General features: G+C 40.6%; 1 protein-coding gene across 1 annotated transcript in view; it reads left to right on the top strand.

Moving 5' to 3' along the window:
- PLCB1 (phospholipase C beta 1) overlaps window positions 1-24,822 on the top strand; it is a 1,254,316-nt gene that overhangs the window by 297,231 nt on the left and 932,263 nt on the right. Inside the window, exon 3 of the mRNA XM_073553862.1 lies at window positions 19,612-19,680. Coding sequence (XP_073409963.1) covers window positions 19,612-19,680 — 69 coding nt within the window. The remainder of the gene's footprint in view (window positions 1-19,611; window positions 19,681-24,822) is intronic.

Below are 24,822 nucleotides of genomic sequence, written 5' to 3'. Positions count from 1 at the left end.
GAGGGGCAGTCTTTTTTCCAATGTCCGGGATCTCCGCAGTAAAAACACAATTTTCCATCACGTCGCCGTCTCCTCTCTTTCTCCTGGGGGTTGGTGGCTCCCACCTCCATAGGTTCAGATGGAAGCAAAACATCAGGGTTAGCAGGGAAAAACGGAACCCCTCGCTGAGTAACACCTCTCTCCCGCAGTCTCCGATCCATACGGATAGCCTGAGTCATAGCCTCCTCCAATGAACTGGGAGGTGGATGGAGAGCCAGAGCGTCCTTCAAGCAATCCGACAGTCCCTTCCTGAACAGACATCTCAGTGCAGAGTCGTCCCAGGACACCTCAGTGGACCATCGACTGAATTCGGAGCTGTACCATTCGGCTGAGTGCTTCCCTTGCCCCAGACCCAAAATAGTGTCCTCTGCCACCCTAACACGGTCCGGTTTGTCATAGATAAGTCCTAGGGCCTCAAAGAACCTATCTACCGACATCCGTTCAGGGGCAGTAGGGGGCAATGAAAAAGCCCAGGATTGGGGACCCTCCCTAAGTAAGGAGATAACAATCCCCACCCGCTGAGTCTCATCCCCAGACGATCGGGGTCTAAGAGTAAACCATAATTTACAACTCTCCTTGTATATATGAAATTTATCTTTTTCACCAGAAAATGTGTCAGGAAGTTTAACTGAGGGTTCAGGAGAGTGCAAAATAACATCTACAGAGTCACCTGGTGGACAAACAATATGAGAGGTGTTTCCCTGCATGGTCTTAATAGTCTCAGTCAGTTCTTTCTGTAAGTGGGTCTGAGACATGACAAGGGACTGATGATTCACAGAAAAGTCCTGCGCCATCTGTGTCAAACTGGACACTTGAGCTGCCAAGTTATGCAGCAGATCCATGGCCAGAGAAAAAAAAAAGCAAAATCCCGTTTAAATGTGGGGTTAGTGATAATGTAGTGAAACCTCCACCAGGGGGAGCTGGTGAGGGAAGAGAGGTTATACACTAAGAGCAGCAACCCTGAGCAACAGCACAGGTGCCACAGGTAACGAGAGAGAATAGTCAGACGAACCGAGTCAGAAACTAACAGGAGCAGACGTACCAGAAGGAGCAGCAATACACGTAGTCAAAATACCAAAGCCGAGAGTCAGAAAGCCAGAACATGAGCACAGGGTCCAAAACGTGAGACGAAATACGTGGTCGGGGTACAAGCCAGGGAGTCAGATGCCAGAGAGGGAACGTAACAGCAGAAACAAGTACCAAGAGACGGGGTCAGAAATCAGTCCGGGTCATACACGTGAATATCAGTCCAAGGCAGGAGGATCACCAGGGTACAAGGGTCAGCGGCTCTAAACTGCAAGCTTGAGCTATTACTAACACTGCTCAGCAGGCTGTGAGGGATTGAAATAGCCCAGCTAGCTCCAGAACGAGGCTGAGGAGATTAACCCCCGCATGACCAGTCCGGAGTGAAGACAGCAGAAGATAAACTCCGGACTGGACCATGACAATATGAAGATATTTAATTTTAAAGTTTCATTTTTCTTCTTTTTTTCAACAAATGTAAATGTTTCAGAGGCCTTTATTTTCTCTGTAACCCCTTAAAGCCATGTGATGTACAGTTGCACCATACTTTGTCTCTCTGACTTTGATGGGGTCTCTGGGGCTGAGTCTTCATCTTTGCCTGCAGATGATAACAATAACAATTCAGTCATCATCTGCTTCTAAAAGTTGCAGGTTATTATGCCACAAAGCCAATAGATGAGGACTTCACATGCTCTGCTGAATCCAGAAAGGATCCCAAGACCGGATAAGGTGAACAGTGGATTATTGTCAACACTAGAGTTGAGCGATACCGTCCGATACTTCAAAGTATCGGATCGGAATGGATCGGCCGATCTTTAAAAAAAGTATCGGTATCGCCGATTCCGATACCGGAAGTCCCCTTCAAGTCTATGGGACTTCCGGTATCGGAATAAGAAAAACCCTGTTTTTGCCTTGTACAGCCTCTCTGGGGTCTGTACGGGCCTTTCGGGGGGCTGTGCCGGCCTGCCAGGGGGTCTGTGCAGGCTCCGGTGGTCTGTGCCGGCCTGCCGGGGGGCTGTGCCGGCCTGCCGGGGGGCTGTGCAGGCTCCGGGGGGCTGTGCCGGCCTGCCGGTGGTCTGTGCAGGCTCCGGGGGGCTGTGCCGGCCTGCCGGGGGGCTGTGCCGGCCTGCCGGTGGTCTGTGCAGGCTTCGGGGGTCTGTGCAGGCATCGTCCGATGGGACTACAAGTCCCATCGGGCGATGCCTGCTACCATGACAGTGATTGACACATTAGCCAATGATGGGACAGTAGTAGTCCCATCATCCAGCTAATGTGTTAAATGTTAAAAAAAAAAAAAAAATACTACATACATGCTACATACATACTACATGCTACATACATACTACATGCTACATACATACTACATATATACTACATGCATGCTACATACATACTACATGCTACATACATACTACATATATACTACATGCATGCTACATACATACTGCATACATACTACATATATACTACATGCATGCTACATACATACTACATGCTACATACATACCACATACATACTACATACATGCTACATGCTACATACATACTACATACATACTACATACATACTACATACATACTACATGCATGCTACATACATACTACATACATACTACATGCATGCTACATACATACTACATGCATGCTACATGCATGCTACATACATACTACATGCTACATACATACCACATACATACTACATACATACTACATACATACTACATGCTACATACATACTACATATATACTACATGCATGCTACATACATACTACATGCTACATACATACCACATACATACTACATACATGCTACATGCTACATACATACTACATATATACTACATGCATGCTACATACATACTACATATATACTACATGCATGCTACATACATACTGCATGCTACATGCATGCTACATACATACTACATACATACTACATGCTACATACATACCACATATATACTACATACATACAATACATTCATACAATACATACATAGACATACAGTACATATAACATAGAGTAACATACTTACCAATACTTGTCACATTGTTCCCCGAAGCCATTGTCTTTTCCGGAATAAATATTAACATAAACCACAAAAATACTCACCCACGATCCGAAGCAGTCCACGAGTGTGTCCCACGACGATCTTGGGTAGAGAACTGCAGCATCAGCTGATGCTGCCGTTCTCTACGGGCTGCAGGAATCCAATGACGGAAGGTAGGTATCCTTCCGCACTGTATTCCTCCGCCACTTAAAAAAAAAAAAGTCCCTAGTCTCACTTTATGCCATTGCTGTGTGGGAATTTCCCACGCAGCAATGGCATAAAGTGAGACTAGGGACTTTTTTTTTTAAGTGGCGGAGGAATACAGTGCGGAAGGATACCTACCTTCCGTCATTGGATTCCTGCAGCCCGTAGAGAACGGCAGCATCATCTGATGCTGCCGTTCTCTACCCAAGATCATCGTGGGACACACTCGTGGACTGCTTCGGATCGTGGGTGAGTATTTTTGTGGTTTGTTATGTTAATATTTATTCCGGAAAAGACAATGGCTTCGGGGAACAATGTGACAAGTATTAGTAAGTATGTTACTCTATGTTATATGTACTGTATGTCTATGTATGTATTGTATGAATGTATTGTATGTATGTAGTATATATGTGGTATGTATGTAGCATGCATGTAGTATATATGTAGTATGTATGTAGCATGTAGTATGTATGTAGTATGTATGTAGCATGCATGTAGTATGTATGTAGTATGTATGTAGTATGTATGTAGCATGTATGTAGCATGTATGTAGTATGTAGCATATATGTAGTATGTATGTAGTATATATGTAGTATGTATGTAGCATGTAGTATGTATGTAGCATGTAGTATGTATGTAGCATGCATGTAGTATATATGTAGTATGTATGTAGCATGTAGTATGTATGTAGCATGCATGTAGTATATATGTAGTATGTATGTAGCATGTAGTATGTATGTAGCATGTAGTATGTATGTAGCATGCATGTAGTATGTATGTAGTATGTATGTAGTATATTTTTTTTTTTTTTTTTTTTTTAACATTTAACACATTAGCTGGATGATGGGACTACTACTGTCTCATCATTGGCTAATGTGTCAATCACTGTCATGGTAGCAGGCATCGCCAGATGGGACTTGTAGTCCCATCGGACGATGCTTGCACAGACCCCCGGACATCAGCACAGCCCCCCGGCAGGCCGGCACAGCCCCCCGGCAGGCCGGTACAGACCCCCACAGGGTGCACAGACCACCGGCAGGCCGGCACAGCCCCCCGGCAGGCCGGTACAGACCCCCACAGGGTGCACAGACCACCGGCAGGCCGGCACAGCCCCCCGGCAGGCCGGTACAGACCCCGGGCAGTCCACACAGCCCCCCGGCAGGCCGGCACAGCCCCCCGGCAGGCCGGCAGAGACCCCCGGAAGGCCCGAAATGACGGCGCATCATGATGCGCACACACCGCGCATCATGATGACGTCAGGCTGTCAATCAACTTTGAACTTCCGATTCTGATGCCGAATTCCGATATTGAAAAAATATCGGAAGTCGGTATCGGAATTCCGATACAGCAAGTATCGGCCGATACCCGATACTTGCGGTATCGGAATGCTCAACACTAGTCAACACGTTTCAAAGTCAAAAATTACTCCTTCCTCAGGACAACTACACAACCTAATTTCTATTATATACAGCAATACTCTGGTATTGTGGTATATAACAAAGGAGGACAATTGCAGGTTCATGTCCCCAAATTAGACAACAAAATACAGTGAATTTTTTTTTTAAAAAAATGTAAAAATATGGAAGAATACAACATTTTGAATCGCTACGTTCGTCAAAGTCCAAACTGTCAAAATATAAAATTAACTTTATCAGTAAACGGCTTAATGACAAAAAAATCACAACACCAGAATTGCGTTTTTCAGCTACCGCAATAGCAAAACAAATACAATAGGAAGCGATCAAAACTTTATATTAACACCAAAATGCTATCACTAAAAATATTGGCTCAGGGTGCAAAAGACAAACCCTCACACCGCTCCATCAACTGAAAATTTAATCTTTACAGCTCTCTGAAAATGGCAACTGAAGCGCATTTTTTATTACAAATTTGTGAATTTTTTTACCACTTAAATAAAAAAAAATCTGTGCATGTTTGGTATTGCCATAATTGCACTGATATGGAAAATCATATTGCTTGGTAAATATTACCATATAATCTACACTGTAAATAAAACACCCATAAAACAATGGAGGAATTGAGCTTTTTTCACTATTTTGCCACACTTGGAATTTTTTCCACACTTTCCAGTACATCACATGATAAAATGAATTGTGTCATTCAAAAGTACAACTCGTCCCACAAGAAAACAAGCCCCTACGTGGCTATTTTGATGGAAAAATAAAAAAAAAGTAAATTTTTGTAAAAATGATAAGCAAAGGTGAAAAAAAATGGAAAATTGTCTGGTTGGGAAGGGGTTAAAGAGATTTTACAGATGTATTAAAAGGGAACCTGTCAGGAGGATTGTGCACAGTAACCTACAGACAGTGTCAGGTTGGCGCTGTTATACTGATTACAATGATACCTTGGAGATCAAATCCGTCTTGTGGTTGTTGTTTAATCTTTATTTTCAGTTTTGCGTTAATGATATGCTCGTGCTCTGGGGCGGCCTCTGGGGGTCTTCATGTGCTGCTCTGATTAGGTATTCATAATGCAGACTGCTGACCAGTCACTAATCCCTCACTGACGTTAAATAATGAATATCATATATACATACTGAAAAAAAACTTTCTGCAGGCAGGTGCCGACCGTGGCACCTGCGCTGCAGCATATTCGCATGTGTAATGTGCATATAATTATTATGGTTGAGGTTATCCTGATTAAAAAAAAAATCCATTTGAAAATGGCGCCTGTGCAGTAGTACAGTACCTATCGGGGTAGATAGAGGTGATCCGATAGGTACTTCTGCACCATCTTCCTAGAGAAGAAAAAAAAATGTCCTCCAAGATCGCGTCGCTGAGCTTAAGTAGCAGCTATCAGCAATTGCCGATAGCTGCTACTGCACATGCAACAGCGGCACCATCTTGGAGAATATTTTTTTCTTCTCTAGCAAGATGGACTCGCTGGCGCATGCGCAGTTGCAGCTATCGGATCACCTGCTACTGCGCTGGTGCAGCGGGTGCCATTTTCAAATAGATTTTTTTTAAAATATCAGGATAACGTTAACCATAATAATTATATGCACATTACACATGTGATTATGCTGCAGCGCAGGTGCCACGGCTGGCACCTGCCTGCAGAAGGTTTTTTCTTTTTTTAATATGTGTATATAATATTCATTATGTAAACTAGGAGGCAGGTCACAGAGGGATTAGTGATCTGTCAGAAGACATACACTACCTTTCAAAAGTTTAGGGTCACTTAGAAATGTCCTTAGTTTTGAAAGAAAAGCACATTTTTTTCCAAAGAAGCTAACATTAAATGATTCAGAAATACACTTTATACATTGTTAATGTGGTAAATGACTGTTCTAGCTGCAAATGGCTGGTTTGTAATGCAATATCTTCATAGGTGTATAGAGGCCCATTTCCATCAACCATTGCGCCAGTGTTCTTATGGTACTTTGTGTTTGCTACCTGTGTAAGAAGGCTAATGGATGGTTAGAATACCCTTGAAAACCCTTTTGCAAGTATGTTAGCACAGCTGAAAACAGTTTGGCTGATTAGAGAAGCTATAAACCTGACCTTCATTTGAGCTAGTTGAGAATATGGCGCATTACATTTGTTGGTTCTATTAAACTCTCAAAATGGCCAGAAAAAAGGAACTTTCATGTGAATCTCGACAGACTATTCTTGTTTTTAGAAATGAAGGCTATTCCGTGCGAAAAATTGCCAAGAAACTGAAGATTTCCTACAACAGTGTGTACTACTCCCTTCAGAGGAGAGCACAAACAGGCTCTAACCGGAGTCGAAAGAGAAGTGGGAGGCCCCGCTGCACAACTGAGCAACAAGACAAGTACATTAGAGTCTGTAGTTTGAGAAATCAACGCCTCACAGGTCCTCAACTGGCAGCTTCAATAAATAGTGTAAGCAAAACGCCAGTGTCAATGTCTACAGTGAAGAGGTGAATCTGGGATGCTGGCCTTCAGGGCAGAGTGGCAAAGAAAAAGTCATATCTGAAACTGGCTAATAAAAGGAAAAGATTAATATGGGCAAAAGAGCACAGACATTGGACAGAGGAAGATTGGAAAAAAGTGTTATGGACAGACGAATCCAAGTTTGAGGTGTTTGGATCACACAGAAGAACATTTGTGAGACACAGAACATCTGAAAAGACGCTGGAAGAGTGCCTGACACCATCTGTCAAGCATGGTGGAGGTAATGTGATGGTCTGGGGTTGCTTTGGTGCTGGTAAAGTGGGAGATTTGTATACTGCTTGAAAAAATAAAGGGAACACATGCAATTACATTATGTTGTTTAAGTGTTCCCCTTTTTTTTTGAGCAGTATACAAGGTAAAAGGGATTTTTGAATAAGAAAGGCTATCACTCCATTTTGGAACGCCATGCCATACCCTGTGGACAGCGGTTGATTGGAGCCAATTTCATCCTACAACAGGACAATGACCCAAAGCACACCTCCAAATTATGCAAGAACTATTTAGGGAAGAAGCAGGCAGCTGGTATTCCATCTGTAATGCAGTGGCCAGCGCAGTCACCAGATCTCAACCCCATTGAGCTGTTGTGGGAGCAGCTTGACCGTATGGTACCCAAAAAGTGCCCATCAAGCCAAACCAACTTGTGGGAGGGGCTTCTCGAAGCATGGCATGAAATTTCTCCAGATTACCTCAGCAAATTAACTGCTAGAATGCCAAAGGTCTGCAATGCTGGAATTGCTGCAAAGGGAGCATTCTTTGACGAAAACAAAGTTTGAAGGAGAAAATTATTATTTCAAGTAAAAATCTTTTTTTCGAATCTTATCAATGTCTGGACTAGATTGTAAACTCATTTGGCAACTCATTTGATTAATAAAAGTATGAGTTTTCATGGAAAACACAAAAATGTCTGGGTGACCCCAAACTTTTGAATGGCAGTGTAATAGATGAATGATAATCAGAGCAGCACATGAACCCCCCCCACAGGCCGCCCAGGAGTAGGAGCATATCATTAACTCAAAACTGAAAACAAAGATTAAACAACAATCACAAGACGGATTTCATCACCCAGGTATCATTTTAATCAGTATTACAGCGCCGACTTGACACTGTCTGTAGCTACTGTGCACGATCCTGCTGACAGGCTTACTTTAATGTCAATATCGATAGTATAGAATAAAGTTTGAGTCAAAAATGTTGGTCCTTATTGATGCCTGCACCTGCACCCCTGATATCATGAGCCATTACCCCTTTAGCTTTTTATACCTAGATCCTAAAGGTTATTTTCATTTTGAGTTGAGACACTATTACAAAATATTGATTGTATTCCTAGTTCCAGTGAAGAATAATGTTCCCTTTTAAAGCAATATACATTAACAATTAAAGAAGAGCAAAACATCTCAGTCGTAATTAAGCAAATACTATCAATCGCTTGCATTAATTAGCTTGTCAGGTTTTAATCACATTGCATTACCAAACAAGGCAAACAATAGCCCTTTCTATGATTAGCTCTGCCTCTTATGTACAGTATCTATGGTGAGGTAATAGATTACATCTGACATCCTTATGGTAATTGAGTTTCTGGTCAATATTAACAAGGTCTATTCAAAAAGAACAATTGATTTTGCAATTATGCACTTAACTGCTTTACCTACACAGAGATTAATATCATATGGCTTCTTTTAATTTATTAAGTGTAACTGTTTGGTATACATGGACATCATGGGTGGTGTCGTTTTAAGGCCTTATGCTCACAGCAATACCATGTGCATTGACTGTATGCGGTCTGTAAGTCATTGTATGATACTGCTTAACTCCAAGTACAGTTCATTTATGTTTGCAATCATTTGCAGGCAAAGGTCTCTGGTTAGGGTTAGGGTTGCAATTAGGGTTAGGTTTAGGGTTGCAATTAGGGTTAGGGTTGCAATTAGGGTTAGGGATAGAATTAGGGTTAGGGTTGCAATTAGAGTTAGGATTAGGGTTAGGGTTGGAATTAGGGTTAGGGTTGGAAATAGGGTTAAGATTAGGGTTAGGGGTGTGTTGGGGTTGGAATTAGGGTTAGGCTTGTGGTTAGGGTTATGGTTGGGATTATGGTTGGGGTGTGTTGGGGTTAGGGTTGGGATTAAGGTTAAGGGTGTGTTGGGGTTAGGGTTGAGTTAGAATTGAGAGGGTTTCCACTATTTAGGCCCACCATGGGGTCTCCAAACGCGACATGGTGCCACCATTGATTCCAGCCAATTTTGCGTCCAAAAAGTCAAACAGTGCTCACTCCCTTCTGAGCCCCGACATGTATCCAAACAGTGGTTTACCCCAACATATGGGGTATCAGCGTACTCAGGAAAAATTGCACTACAACTTTGGGGGTCTAATTTCTCCTGATACTCTTGGGAAAATAAAACATTGGGGACTAAAAAATGAAATTTGTGGAAAAAAAAAGATTTTTTATTTTCATGGCTCTGCGTTATAAACTTCTGTGAAGCACTTGGTGGTTCAAAGAGCTCACCACACATCTAGATAAGTTCCTTAGGGTGTCTAGTTTCCAAAATGGTGTCACTTGTGGGGGTTTCCACTGTTTAGGCACATCAGGGGCTCTGCAAACGCAATATGATGTCCGATCTTAACTCCAGCCAATTCTGCGTTGAAAAAGTCAAACTGCGCTCTTTCCCTTCCGAGCTCTACCGTGTACCCAAACAGAGGTTTACCCCCACATATGGGGTACCAGGGTACTCAGGACAAACTGGACAACAACTTTTGGGGTCCAATTTCTAGTGTTACATTTGTGAAAATAAAATTTTGCGGGCTAAAAAATAATTTTTTGAGGAAAAAATGATTTTTTATTTTCACGGCTCTGCGTTATAAACTTCTGTGAAGCACTTTTGGAGTTCAAAGAGCTCACCACATATCTAGATAAGTTCCTTAGGGGGTCTAGTTTTCAAAACTGTGTCATTTGTGGGGGGTTTCCACTGTTTAGGCACATCAGAGGCTCTGCAAATATAACATGATGCCCGCAGACCATTCCATTAAGTCAGCATTTCAAAACGTCACTACTTCCCTTCCAAGCCCCGACATGTGCCCAAACAGTGGTTCCTCCCCACATATGGGGTGCCAGCATACTCAGGACAAACTGGACAAAAACTTTTGGGGTCCAATTTCTCCTTTTACGTTGGTGAAAATAAAATATTGCGGGCTAAAAAAATCATTTTTTGAGGAAAAAAATGATTTTTTATTTTCACGGCTCTGCGTTATAAACTTCTGTGAAGCACTTTTGGAGTTCAAAGTGCTCACCACACATCTAGATAAGTTCCTTAGAGGGTCTAATTTTCAAAATGGTGTCACTTGTGGGAGGTTTCCACTATTTAGGCACATCAGGGGCTCTCCAAACGTAACATGGTGTCCGATCTCAATTCCAGCCAATTCTGCGTTGACAGTCAAACAGTGCTCTTTCCCTTCCGGGCTCTACCGTGCACCTAAACAGAGGTTTACCCCCACATATGGGGTATCAGCATACTCAGGACAAATTGAACAACAACTTTTGGGGTCCATTTCCTGTTGCTACCCTTGGTAAAATAAAAAAAATGGGGCAAAAAGGTCATTTTTGTGGAAAAAAAAGATTTTTTATTTTTACGGCTCTACGTTATAAACTTCTGTGAAGCACTTGGGGGTTCAAAGTGCTCACCAGACATCTAGATAAGTTCCTTGGGAGGTCTAGTTTCCAAAATGGGGTCACTTGTGGGGGGTTTCTACTGTTTAGACACATCAGGGGCTCTGCAAACGTAACATGACGCCCGCAGACCATTCCATCAATTCGACATTTCAAAACGTCACTACTTCCCTTACGAGCCCCGACGTGTGCCCATACAGTGATTCCTCCCCACATATGGAGTACCAGCATACTCAGGACAAACTGGACAAAAATTTTTAGGGTCCAAATTTTCCTGTTACCCTTGTGAAAATAAAAAATTGCGGGCTAAAAAATCATTTGTTGAGGAAAAAAAATGATTTTTTATTTTCACGGTTCGGCGTTATAAACTTCTGTGAAGCTCTTGGGGGTTCAAAGTGCTCACCACACATCTAGATAAGTTCCTTGAGTGGTCTACTTTCCAAAATGGGGTCACTTGTGGAGGTACTCCATTGTTTAGGCACACAGGGGCTCTCCAAACATGACATGGTGTCCGCTAACGATTGGAGCTTATTTTCCATTCAAAAGTCAAATGGTGCTCCTTTCCTTCTGTGCCCTGCCGTGCGCCCAAACAGTGGTTTATAACCACATATGAGGTATCGGTGTACTCAGGAGAAATTGGCCAACAAATTTTAGGATCCATTTTATCCTGCTACCCATGTGAAAATGAAGAAATTGAGGCTAAAAGAAATTTTTTTTTTAAAAAAAGTACTTTTTTTTACGGATTAATTTGTGAAGCACCTGAGGGTTCAAAGTGCTAGCTATGCATCTAGATAAGTTCCTTGGGGGGTCTAGTTTCCAAAATAGGGTCACTTGAGGGGGAGCTCCAATGTTTAGGCTCACAGGGGCTCTCCAAATGCGACATGGCAACCGCTAACGATTGGAGCTAATTTTCATTCAAAAAGTCACATGGTGCTCCTTCCCTTCCACGCCCTGCCGTGTACACAAACAGTGGTTTATGACCACATATGAGGTATCGGTGTACTCAGGAGAAATTGCCCAACAAATTTTAGGATCCAATTTTTCCTATTGCCCATGTGAAAATGAAAAAATTGATGCTACAAAAAAATGTCCTTTTTTTCCTTCCACATTGCTTTAGTCCCTGTGAAGCACCTGAAGGGTTAATAATCTTCTTGAATGTAGTTTTGAGTAGCTTGAGGGGTGCAGTTTTTAGAATGGTGTCACTTTAGGGTATTTTCTGCCATATAGACCCCTCAAAGTGACTTCAAATGTGAGGTGGTCCCTAAAAAAAATGGTTTTGTAAATTTTGTTGTAAAAATGAGAAATCGCTGGTCAACTTTTAACCCTTATAACTTCCCAACAAAAAAAAATGTTGCTTCCAAAATTGTGCTGATGTAAAGTAGATATGTGGGAAATGTTAATTATTAACTATTTTGTGTCACATAACTCTCTGGTTTAACAGAATAAAAATTCAAAATTTGAAAATTGTGAAATTTGCTAAATTTGCGCCAAATTTCCATTTTTTTCACAAATAAACGCAAAAATTATCGACCTAAATTTACCACTGTCATGAAGCCCAATGTGTCATGTAAAAACAGTCTCAGAAACGCTAGGATACCTTGAAGCGTTCCAGAGTTATTACCTCATAAAGTGACACTGGTCAGAATTGCAAAAAATGGCCTGGTCATTAAGGTCAAAATAGGCTTGGTCATGAAGGGGTTAAGTGTTTGTTGATTGACACACGGTCCTGTTTATAGTTTGAGTCATACAATTCTACACAGATCTATATATACATGTAAATATTATTATCTTTGGAATTATGTGCACATGCTATTGTTTATATCCTGGATCATGCACATCAATCCCCTTAATTTATTAGGGTCATACAGTGGCCATGAAGTGTATACTTTATAACCAACTGACAGATTTATTGTATAACATGTTCCTTTTTGTAAGTATTCAGCATTTATATAGACTTTTATACAGACATTATAGACCTTTTATATTATATGAAAATATAATATAATATTTATATATACAGACTCATATGGTTTAGTAAAATTGTCTGTCCTCATTGGTGCAGGTATATATCATTTTACTTGATTTTACCACCCCTTTTTTATATGTACATTAGCTGTATTCTGTGTATTTTTTATGGGAGATGGGTGCACCTGTCTTCAGCAGCACAATTCACCCAGCGGATATATGTTTCTGTAGTACAAATTAAGTATTTGACACTTATATACTCAGTATATAGCATAGTAACATAGTTAGCAAGGCCAAATAGGCATTTGTCAATCCAGTTCAGCCTATATTCCATCAGAATAAATCCCCAGATCTGCGTCCTTCTAAAGAACCTAATCACTGTAAGATACAATATTATTACATGCCCGAAAGACATCCAGGCCTCTCTTAAACCCCTCGACTGAGTTCGCCATGATAGATCATATATCTGACATATATTATCTGCCCTAGCCCAGGTTTGTTTTCTAGCAAGTCTGACTGTTTGCTTAGGGCGAGCTTAAATTCCTGGAACACCATCACACCATCTCTGCTTCAGAGGACCATTTGACTTGGCCAATTCTGGATCGTCTCTGCCTTATTCACTTAGAGCTTTATTTTGCACCTTCCGACGATATATCTCAAATATTTTGCCTCTTCCTTCCCCATGGCGCACTTCTTTGGGTTTATGGTAAACCTTGCCTTCCTCGGCACATCTAGTAACATTTCGACCATCTACAGTTTTCCCCAATCTGAGCTGAAGATCATAAAATCATCCAAGTAAGCAGTGGCATACTTTTTGTAAGGGGATAGAATTCGGTCCATGGCCCTCTGGAAGGTAACAGAGGCTCTTTGCAGACAAAACAGCATTCTGGTATACAGGAAGCAACGGTCACGAGTAGAGAAGACCGTCTTCTCCTTGGCACTTTGGGACAGGGGGTTTTGCCAGTACTCTTTTTTTTAGTTCCAGGGTGGTGATGTATCTGGTTCATCAATGTGGGGAATCAGATATGCATCAAATTTGGACTTCTTATTTAGCTTCCTGTAATCATTACAAAAATATCATTCTGCATCAGGTTTCGGCACAAGTACATTGGGTCTGGGCCAGCCGCTCTTAGATTCCTTGATTAATGCCCAGGCTCAACATTTTTCTCACCTCATTCGAGATCACTTTGGGGCAGGCTTTGGGAATTTAATACGACTTTTGATTCATAGGCGCATGTGGTTCTATCATGCTCTACAATCTGTGTACATTTTGGCAACTTCAAAAACAGGTCCCGGTAATGCTAAAGCAGTTCTCTTCCCTGTTGTTTCTGGGCCAGTGAGAGTGTCTCTGCTACTGTGACATCCTTGACCTTGGCTTCTGGATTGGCCCACAGTCATTTAGCTTCCACCGGTTCTCTGTCTCGCCGTGGTTTAAGCAGAACACTGAATGATCCAGAAGACTGACTATTTACCTTCTAAATCCCACCCTGAGGTGGAGACATGGTGACCAGCCTCCCACCCACTCTTTAGATGTTCACAAAAAAACAGCCCTTAACGTGGCCAATTAACTCCTTTCAGCACTAAGTATGCTGGAGCATTTTTCCACAGTTCATATCACTAAAGCTAACAACCTCAGTGATAAATATCTTCCCTCCACTACTTTACCAGTGACCTTATAAATATGTATATGCATATCTACAGTGAAGGAAATAAGTATTTGATCCCTTGCTGATTTTATAAGTTTGCCCACTGACAAAGACATGTTCAGTCTATAATTTAAAGGGTAGGTTAATTTTAACATTGAGAAATAGAATATCAAAAATAAAATCCAGAAAATCCCAAAGAAAACTAATGAAGGGAGTTGAAGCCCCGGGTTGCCAAGCGACAGCCTCAAAATCTTAGTGATTTAGAGATGATCTGCAAAGAGGAGTGGACCAAAATTCCTCCTGACATGTGCGCAAACCTCAACATCAACTACAAAACACGTCTGACTGCTGTGCTTGCCAACAAGGGTTTTGCCATCAAATATCAAGTCTTGTTTGCCAGAGGCATCAAATACTTTTTTCTCACTGCAAAATGCAAATAAATGTATAGAATTTATACAATGTGATTTTATGTTTTTTTTTTATTTTTTATATTCTATCTCTCAATGTTAAAATTTACCTACCCTTAAAATTATAGGCTGTTCATGTCTTTGTCAGTGGGCAAACTTACAAAATCAGCAAGGGATCAAAATAATTTCCTTCACTGTACAGACAGTCGAAATATATACTGTATATAATTCCTGGTACTGTAAAATTATAAAAACAGGGCTCTTATTCTGCAACATCAGTGAAAATTAAGGAAAGGCTATAGCTCTTAGAATGTGGCTAAAACTGTAAAATATGTTGTGTAAAAAATGACTTGAAATCTACTGTAACTATAAAAATGTGCGTTTCATACCCATGAACAATAGCAGGGTGATTTTTGAATACTGTATGAGAATACTTTATAAGAATTAGCAGATGCACTGAGCACGCATTACTTCATTGCTTTCTAAGGATCTTTTTTTATTATTGTAGCAAAAGTTTTGTTCTGCTGTTTTGTTACAGTGAATGTTTAGCATGGCGTATGATTTTATAAATGAGAATTTAATGTGCTCTTTCATGCTGTGATCTGTTTGCTGATTAGAAGTAATACTGTCGATTCATTTTAATAAAAAATATAATTGCTTCCAGATCAGGATTCTTGATGGAGAACTGATGGAGAAATAAGCCTAAGCATTTGAACAAATATTAGTTTAATATACTAGTGACTTTCTCTCAATGTAAGTATTTACTGGGTATGTGACTAATTTTGTCAGTACTCACAAGTAAAGAAATATTGTACTGCAAAGCTTAAGGGGGTTGTCTGACCCCCAAATAATTTTTTAGGCATTTTTCAGGTTTCAGAATTATGAACGGAGGCATACTCCCTTCTCGCGGATCCAGCCAGGCTGCTCTGGAGGTCTGTGCCAAAACAGGAAGTGATGTCTGCTTTTTTCCAAAGTCATTTGACCTCTGCATCCTCTGATTGGCTGCAGTGTTACGATGACTAGAAGAGTGCATTGTCAAAGAAACATCTGATGAGGCGCTCTTCTAGTCACCTTACCACTGCAGGCAATCACAGGCTACAGCTGTCCTGTGACTTTCAAATAAAGCAGACGTCGCACCCAAAGTCAGCAGAGACCTCTAATGGTGCTTATGCTGGATCCATGGTTGTGCTGAAGGGTGAGTATTATTTTAAAACCATCAATGCCTAAAAATGAATTTCAGTACTAGACAAACCTTTAACATGAACCTGTTATCAGGATTTCTGCTTCTCAGCTGTTACCACCGTGTTTGTTTTTTAGCCCCCCCCCAGCCGCAGCTGCATGTTAAATTCTGTTGTCAGAGTTTGATAGCAGTGTTTAACAGGGCTGTTACAGGCAGATTATGGCTGAATAACACATTCATCATCTGCTGGGAATGATGCTGGCTCAGGTTGCGAGCCCACATCAAAGTCTGGAAGCCGGCATCAGATGTCAAATGTCGGTAAGGGATTAAAAAACTTGTATGAGATCAAATTTTTTCTCTGTTCAGAAACGGACCCACACTTGTCTATAAGCCATGTCTGTTATTGCAGCTCAGCCTCCTAAGTTTCTTCAAGCCCTCTATATCAAAAAGCATTGGCAGCCTTAACCTCCCAACAATGGCCGCTCTACTTATGTGGTGGCTGCGTGCTTCATACAGCACTAGTCCAAGATTTCTTACACAGTCAGCATCCCATTACATCAGTTTAACTTCATAAGTGCTGATTTCAAACATGACGAAAAAAATTTAAGAGGCTTCACTATGGCTGCCTTCACTTGGCAGGGTGATCAGCTGCCATGGTAGTCAGGTGCCTTCTGTAAGCCTCCATGCGTGCCATGTTAAATCTCATATGAAGCTCAACCTGTGGCTAGATGTCATAGATCAGTGATTTCATAATACAATGCAATACTATGATACTGCAGTGTATTGTATGGGCTATTAAATGATCGCAGTCTCAAAATGTCAAAAGAGAATAATAAAAAATGTAAAATAAATAAATAAATTGAAAAGTAAAAATTTTAATAACTCATTTTCTCAAATTAGAAATAGCTAATTATGAAAAAAAAACACAAAAAATTTGACATTTGGCATTGCTGCATGTGCAATCACTTGAAATAATAATATGGTGATCACTGAAGCAGAGAAAAAAGATTGAAATGCCACAGTTGACATTTTTTGGTTGCCGCAATTCCCAAAAAGCGATCAAAATGTTGTATGTAGTCCAAAATGGTATCAATAAACATGTCCGCTAAACACTCAAAAAATGAGCCCTCGCACAGCTCGTCAAAAGAATGTCTAAGTTACGGTTCTCAGAAAATACTGACGTATACTTTTATATTTTACAGAGTTTAGAATTTTTTTAAACCATTCAAATATAAAAAATCATTAGAAGTATATCGCTGTAATTGCACTGACCAGGAGAATCATGTTATCAAATAATTTTTCCCACGCAATGAACACGATGAAAGCAAAAACCATAGCACTGCTATGCAGAGCACAGGCAATTGGACGATTGCTGCTTCAATTCTCCTAAGGGGACTATTAAATAAAGTAAAAAGTTAAAGACAAGTTTTAAAAAATATTAAAAAAATAAAAAACACAAAAATGCAAAAGTTCAAATCTCTCCCTTTTGCCCCATTAAATTAAATCAATTAAAAAAAATGCACATATTTGATATCACTGTGTTTAGAAATGTCCAATCTATCAAAATATAAAGTAAATTATTCATATCGGTAAAAGTCGTAACGAGAAAAAAAATCAAAACACCAGAATTACATTTGTTTGGTTTCCGCAGCATTGTAAAAAATGCAATAACGAACAATCAAAACATTGTATGTACCCCCAAAATGTTATCAATAAAGATGGCAGCTCGGGATGCAAAAAATTAGCTGTCATCCAGCCCCAGATCACAAAAAAATAGCAACAAGCGCAACAACACTTTTTCATCCAAATTTCTGATTTTTTTACACCACTTAAATAAAAAAATAAACTATACTTGTTTGGTATCTGCGCACTCATACTGACCTCTGGAACCCTAATGCCACATTAGTTTTACCATATAGTGAACATGGGAAATAAAAAAAAAAAAAACTCACTTAGATTTTTTTCTATATTTCCTAATACAGTAAATGGTAAAATCAATGGTCATTCAAAAGTACAACTTGTTCAGCTAAAAACAAGCCCTTGTACATCCATATTGATAGAAAAATATAAAAGGTATGACTCTTGGAAGAAAAAAATGAAAACGGAAATTCTATCCTCAGGTGAAGAGGGGTTAAAATATATGGGCGGTCTAGAAGTAGGTCAGATTGTAAGTCAGCGATATATTGTCTCAGCTTCAGTTGAATTACTAACGTTTACGATATCGATATTACATATTAAATAATTTGATCATTTCTAATTTATGACACATTTCACTGTTTTTATTAAAGGTGTTTAATTTGTTACAATTCAGTAATTCTGTCAAAATAGATTTGAATTTCCAAAGCTTGAGTCACAACTTTCTGAAAATCTGCATTTCCTGAGCGCAGTTTACTCATTATGTGTCTATTTCATGTTCCATGGCAAAAAAAATAAAAAATCTATTCAATTTGTCAGCAAAGGAAAAAAATAGCAGTATCTTCAAAAGCAATTTCCAGAAGCGTTAGCTTATACGTAGCAACAGTTCCATTTACATCCTTGACAGGTTGTTAATTCACTTTCATCAATAAATAAGGTATTATACTGTATAATAAATGAAATACTCTTTGGCGAGAAATTTATGGAAAATGATGTTAAATGTCGGTATTTGACCTTAATTTGTACATTTAGTTTTGCTATTCCCCTTAAGGAAATTAATTTGCAATTTGGAGTTTCTCTCATTTGCATGAGAATTATCCAGCCATACAGTTGTGGCGAAAAGTATTGACACCCCTGCAATTCTGTCAGATAATACTCATGCATGATGTGTTTTTTTCATGCGTTTGTGTGCTTTTTTTTGCGGGTTTTGGTGCGTTTTTTTAAAAAAATTGCATGCGTTTTTTTGCGCATACGTGCACATTACAATGCGCACGTATGCGCACCCATAGACTATAATGGGTGTTTTGCTGTAAAAAAAACGCATTGCGTGCGCATGCGTTTTTTGGGGCAAGTCGGACGCACAAAAAATGCAACAGGATGCATTTTGTGCGCCCGAGCGCACACTACAAAAAGACTCATGCGCATACAAACGCATGTGTATGCGCACCTATGCGCACCCATGTTAAAACAGCGCAAAAAAACGCAAGTGTGAAACCAGCCTTATTTTGCCATATTGAAATTGGATAACAACTGTATGTTAATTATTAGTAGTTTTTTATTGTTTTTCTTACATTTATGCAACTTTTACTGATATCTTGATCTTGTTGTTATTTCTTATAATTTTTTTTAGGGGCATGTGCAACAATAATTAAGTAGGGTAAGCATGGGGCACATTTTCTCAATATCTCCATGTTTGGCAAATTGTTTGCCCTTGCAATATTAATTCCCAAAAATAAATCTTTTACTATTAATGGCTTTTCATACTTTTACGTGCTTTATATAAAGTTATCGACGTGGTCATAGCATTTATAGCTAATGCTTATTATTTGGGCAAAGCTTTTAACATTTATACCTTTTTTATTTCTATAGGAGACTGAACTTTTGGATATAAGTTTGGTAAAAGATGCCAGATGGGGAAAGCATGCACGAACTCCAAAGGTAAGGAATTAATCACTATGCTGAAAATATGTCATATTCTGACTCATTTCATTAAAATATATTATCTTTTTTTAAAACTACAATATACACTGATACATACAATGATCTAGCTTTCAAAATACTAATGTTACTCTCTCAAGAAAATGGGAAACATTAACCTATTGTGATGTTTCAAAAATGTTTTAATTAATGGTCCATGCCCAGATAGTATGCTTTGTCATGCACAGTATGGCCCCGATTCGTTAAGACCTGCGATTTTTCTCTCCGGTCTTGATGAGGCGGCGTGGTGGCAGCGAAAACTGATCCAAGGAGAAGTGTATGGCTCTTTGTGAATCGGAAGCGTCTAGTGAGTGACATATGGCATGCGCCTCTGTGTGGCATGCTAAAAAATCTTACACCAGTCCTTGACTTTTCAAAGCAATTTACAACAGAATTCTGGCAAAATTGGCTTAGTGAATTCTGGACTATTTTGTTTTATAGAACAATGACTTATTTTTCAGATAACAAACATCTTCTACCTTTAATACCAGGCAATTACACTTTAGATGTTCAAAGACACTGCACTCACTTATAGAGGGCTTAGAAAGGGGTTAAAAAATGAAATAGTATACTCACCTCACTGTTCACTTGTTTCACTCTGTCCTCCACTGGCATCCTCCAGCTCATGAGTCTCATCTGGTTTCTTGGCAACATCATCTTCCTTCTCTCTGCACTGGCACTTTTCTGCACAAAATAGGCCTCAGGCAACATACTATGTCCTGATTTTGTCCTACAAAGTGCAGGAAGTGTTGGCGCAGAGTGACCGAAGAATCGGAAGAAGACTTTGTTTGCCAGGTAGAACAGAAGAGACTGGAGCCAGAGGGAGCCAACAGAAGACTGGGCAATGACCTGTGGCATCAGGACAGGTCAACAGCGAGGTAAATACACAATTTATTTTTTACATTTCATGCTACTATGCTCTGAGGTCTTTCAGGATAATAGAGCATAATAAGTAACTTTTCATTTGTATAGAACACAGTAATTTCAATCCAAATTGCATTTCCTGTCCAAATAGCGTAAACAGTGCAAATGTGCAACCTGCTTTACCTTTCCTTCTACCCCCTTTCTCATTGACACAGCAGAGATTATAGAATATACAGCTTTGGCAAAAATTAGGAGACCACTGCACAGTTTTATAAAAATCACCTTCTCTACATGTCTTACAGCCATTCCATTCCAGTGTCAGTTGAATTCCAATCAGAGTACACCTCATTATACTTAATGTGCTTCTGATTAGGTGATCACCTGAACCAAATCTTATTTAACAAAGGAAAGTATAAAAAAAAACCCTGCTGTGGTGTTCACTATCCTCTTGCAATAGGACAAGCTGGATGGCAAAACAAATGCTAGTAATATCCCAAAAGTAATAGGAATGACAAAATAACTTTTAACCATGCCAAAGGAGTTGAAAAGAAAAGTCATGAGTGAGGAAAAGAAGGGCTCAATTCTGGCTTTACTAGCAGAGGGATACAGTGAGCGTCATGTTGCCTCCATCCTTAAAATTTCTAAGCCGGCAGTCCATTACAACAAGGTCAAGCAGCAGACATTTCAGACAACAAAGCTACAGAACAGCAGAGGGCAAAAACGACTCTCCACTGACCGGGATGATGTCATCTTATTTGAATATCACTCAGCAACCACAGGATGACATCAAGTGACTTAAAAAAGGAATGGCAAATGGCAGCTGGGGTGAAGTGCATGGCAAGAACAGTTCATAACAGGCTCCTAGAGGCAGAGCTAAAGTCATGTAAAGCTAGAAAAAAAGGCTTTCATCAATGAGAGCCAGGCTGAAGTTTGCCAAAGACCATAAGGATTGGACCATAGAGGACTGGATTAAGGTAATCTTCTCTGATGAGTCTAAGTTTCAGCTTTGCCCAACATCTGGTTGTCTAATGGTAAGAGGGAGACCTGGAGAGCCATACAAGCCACACAGTCTTGCACCCACTGTGAAATTTGGTGGAGGATCGGTGATGATCTTGGGAAGCTTCAGCAAGGCTGGAATTGGGCAGGTTAATCTTTGTGAACAACATATGAATCAAGCCGCATACAAGATTATCCTGGAAAAACAGTTGATTCCTTCTGCTCAGGCAATGTTCCCCAACTCTGACGACTGTTTTTTTTTCCAGCAGGACAATGTGCCATGCCACACAGCTAGGTCAATCAATGTGTGGATGAAGGACCACTACATCTAATCCCTGTCATGGCCAGCCCAATCTCCAGACCTGAACCCCATTGAAAACTTCTGGAATGTAATCAAGAGTAAGATGGATAGTCACATGCCAGCAAAGAAAGAACTACTTACATTTTTGTACCAGGAGTGGCATAAAATCACCCAAAAGCAGTGTGAAAGACTGGTAGCAAGCATGCCAAGACGCATGAAAGCTGTGATTAAAAATCATGGTTATTCCACAAAATGTTGATTTCTTAACTCTTCATGAGTTAAAACATTAGTATTGTTGTTTCTAAATGATTATGTGAGGTCTGCAAGCACTGCATTTTTTTTATTTTGACCATTTCTCAGTTTCTGAAAATAAATTCAAAATTTAGTGCTCGTAAATTCAAAGACATGTTGTCAGTAGTTTATAGAATAAAAGAGCAATTTACATTTAACTCAAAAATATACCTATAAAGAGAAAAATCAGACAAACTGAACATTTTGCAGTGGTCTCTTAATTTTTGCCAGAGCTGTATATATATATAGTTTTCTCCCAGTATCCAAATGAAAGATATTTGATCACCATTCTTATGAAATGTGCAGATTTCGGCACATCTACAAGGGCCTGGGAGTTCATGTTTACAATCCAAAAACAGGAAAGAAAGGTCCAGTGCTTGAAATAATCCTTACAATATTTTTTCTATATTGTTTTATTATTACAATAATTATTTATTTATAAAGCACCATTGGTTCCATGGTGCTGTACATGAGAAGGGGTTACATACGAATTACAGATATCACTTACAGTAAAGAAACTAACAATCATAGACTGATATAGAGGGGAGAGAGGACCCTGCCCTTTCGGGCTTACATGCTGCAGGATGGTGGGGAAGGAGACAGTAGGTTGGGGGGTTGCAGCAGCTCCAGTGATTATGAGGCGAAAGCTCCAGTAGTGGTGAGGAGGCAGCGGGGATCACTGCAGGCTGTAGGTTTTCCTGAAGAGGTGGGTTTTCAGGTTCCGTCTCAAGGATCTGAGTGTGGATGATAGCCGGACGTGTTGGGACAGGGAATTCCAGAGGATGGGGGCTATTCGGGAGAAGTCTTGGAGGTGGTTGGGTGAGGAGCGAATAAGTGTGGATGAGAAAAGGAGGTCTTGGGAGGACCGAAGATTACGTGAGGGAAGGTATCGGAAGATTAGTTCAGAGATGTATGGAGGAGATAGGTTGTAGATGGCCTTGTAGGTCAGTATTAGTAATTTGAATTGGATACGCTGAGGGAATGGGAGCCAGTGAAGAGATTTGCAGAGGGGAGAAGCGGAGGAGTAGCGAGGAGAGAGATGAATTAGTTGGGCAGCAGAGTTGAGGATGGACTGGGGAGGTGCAAGGGTGTTAGCAGGGAGGCCACAGAAAAGGATGTTGCAGTAGTCGAGGCGGGAGATGATAAGGGCATGCACAAGTAGTTTAGTAGATTGAGGGTTGAGGAAGGGAAGGATTCTGGAAATATTTTTGAGCAGGAGGTGGAGAGAGCTTGGATGTGCGGTTTGAAGGAGAGGGCAGAGTCAAGGGTTACTCTGAGGCAGCGGACCTCCGGCACAGGGGAAAGTGTGATGTCGTCAATTGTTATAGAAAGGTTGGGTAAGGAAGATCTGTGAGATGGGGGAAAGATGATTAGTTCAGATTTTTCCACATTGAGTTTGAGGAAGCGAGAGGAGAAGGAGGATATTGCTGATAGACACTCTGGGATTTTGGAGAGCAGAGAGGTGACGTCTGGGCCAGAGAGGTAGATCTGAGTATCATCGGCATAAAGGTGGTACTGGAATCCATGGGACTTTGAGTTGCCCCAGGCCAAGTGTATAGATTGAGAAGAGTAGGGGTCCAAGAACAGAGCCTTGGGGGACTCCAACAGAGAGAGGGTGGGATGAGGAGTTTCAGGATAGGGCGAGGTCTTTAATGCCAAAGGAGGAGAGGATCTGTAGTAGGAGGCAGTGGTCAACTGTGTCGAAAGCAGAGGACAGGTCTAGAAGGAGAGGTATAGAGTATTGTCCGTTAGCTTTGGCTGTAAGTAGGTCGTTGGTAATTTTGGTCAGGGCTGTCTCAGTGGAATGATGGGGGCGGAAGGCAGATTGTAGATTGTCAAAGAGCAAGTTAGATGAGAGGTGGGAGGTAAGTTCAATGTGGACATGCTGCTCCAGGAGTTTAGAAGCGAATGGGAGCAGCGATATTAGGCGATAGCTGGATGAGGCTGTTGGATCGAGGGTTGTCTTTTTAAGGATAGGCGTGATTGTGGCATGTTTGAAAGCAGAAGGGAAGGTACCAGAAGTTAGGTTGAAGAGGTGATTTAGGGATGGTATAAGAGTGGTGGTGATGTTGGGGAGGAGGTGTGATGGGATCGGGACAAGTGGTGAGGTGTGATTTGGAGAGAAGATGAGCAAGCTCCCCTTCAGTGATGTTAGATAAGGAGGTTAAGTGGTTTGGGCATTTGTCTGGTATGCAAAGGGGTTGTGGTGGTTGATCAATAAAGACTTGCTGTGTTTGGTCTATCTTGTTTTTGAAGTGTGCGGCAAAGGCCTCAGCAGAGATTAGGGAGATTGGAGGGGGCAGTTGTGGGCGGATGAGGGAGTTAAAAGTATTGAACAACTGTTTGGGGTTATGGGATAAGGAAGATACAAGAGATGTAAAGTAGGCCTGTTTAGCAGAGGTGAGCGCTGTTCTGCAATTCTGGATGCTTGCCGAAGCTTTTTAGTGATGTTATTGTGCCAGGGTTGTCCATTGATTCGTCGCACTCTGTTATGCATGACAGGGGTAACCGAGTTGATGGCTGATGCAAGAGTGGAGAAGAGTTATGTGAAAACATTGTCCAAAGACATTCAGTATAAGTTCTATGGGGTAAGACATAAATGGCAATAGTCAAGATTCATCTGAAGAACCACAACGGTGATGTTGTGCTGG

Source organism: Dendrobates tinctorius, unplaced genomic scaffold (genome assembly GCF_039654945.1).
Source record: "Dendrobates tinctorius isolate UK_male_01 unplaced genomic scaffold, ASM3965494v1 ptg000203l, whole genome shotgun sequence".
NCBI lineage: Eukaryota > Metazoa > Chordata > Amphibia > Anura > Dendrobatidae > Dendrobates > Dendrobates tinctorius.
This window is presented reverse-complemented; position numbering and strand designations above follow the sequence as displayed.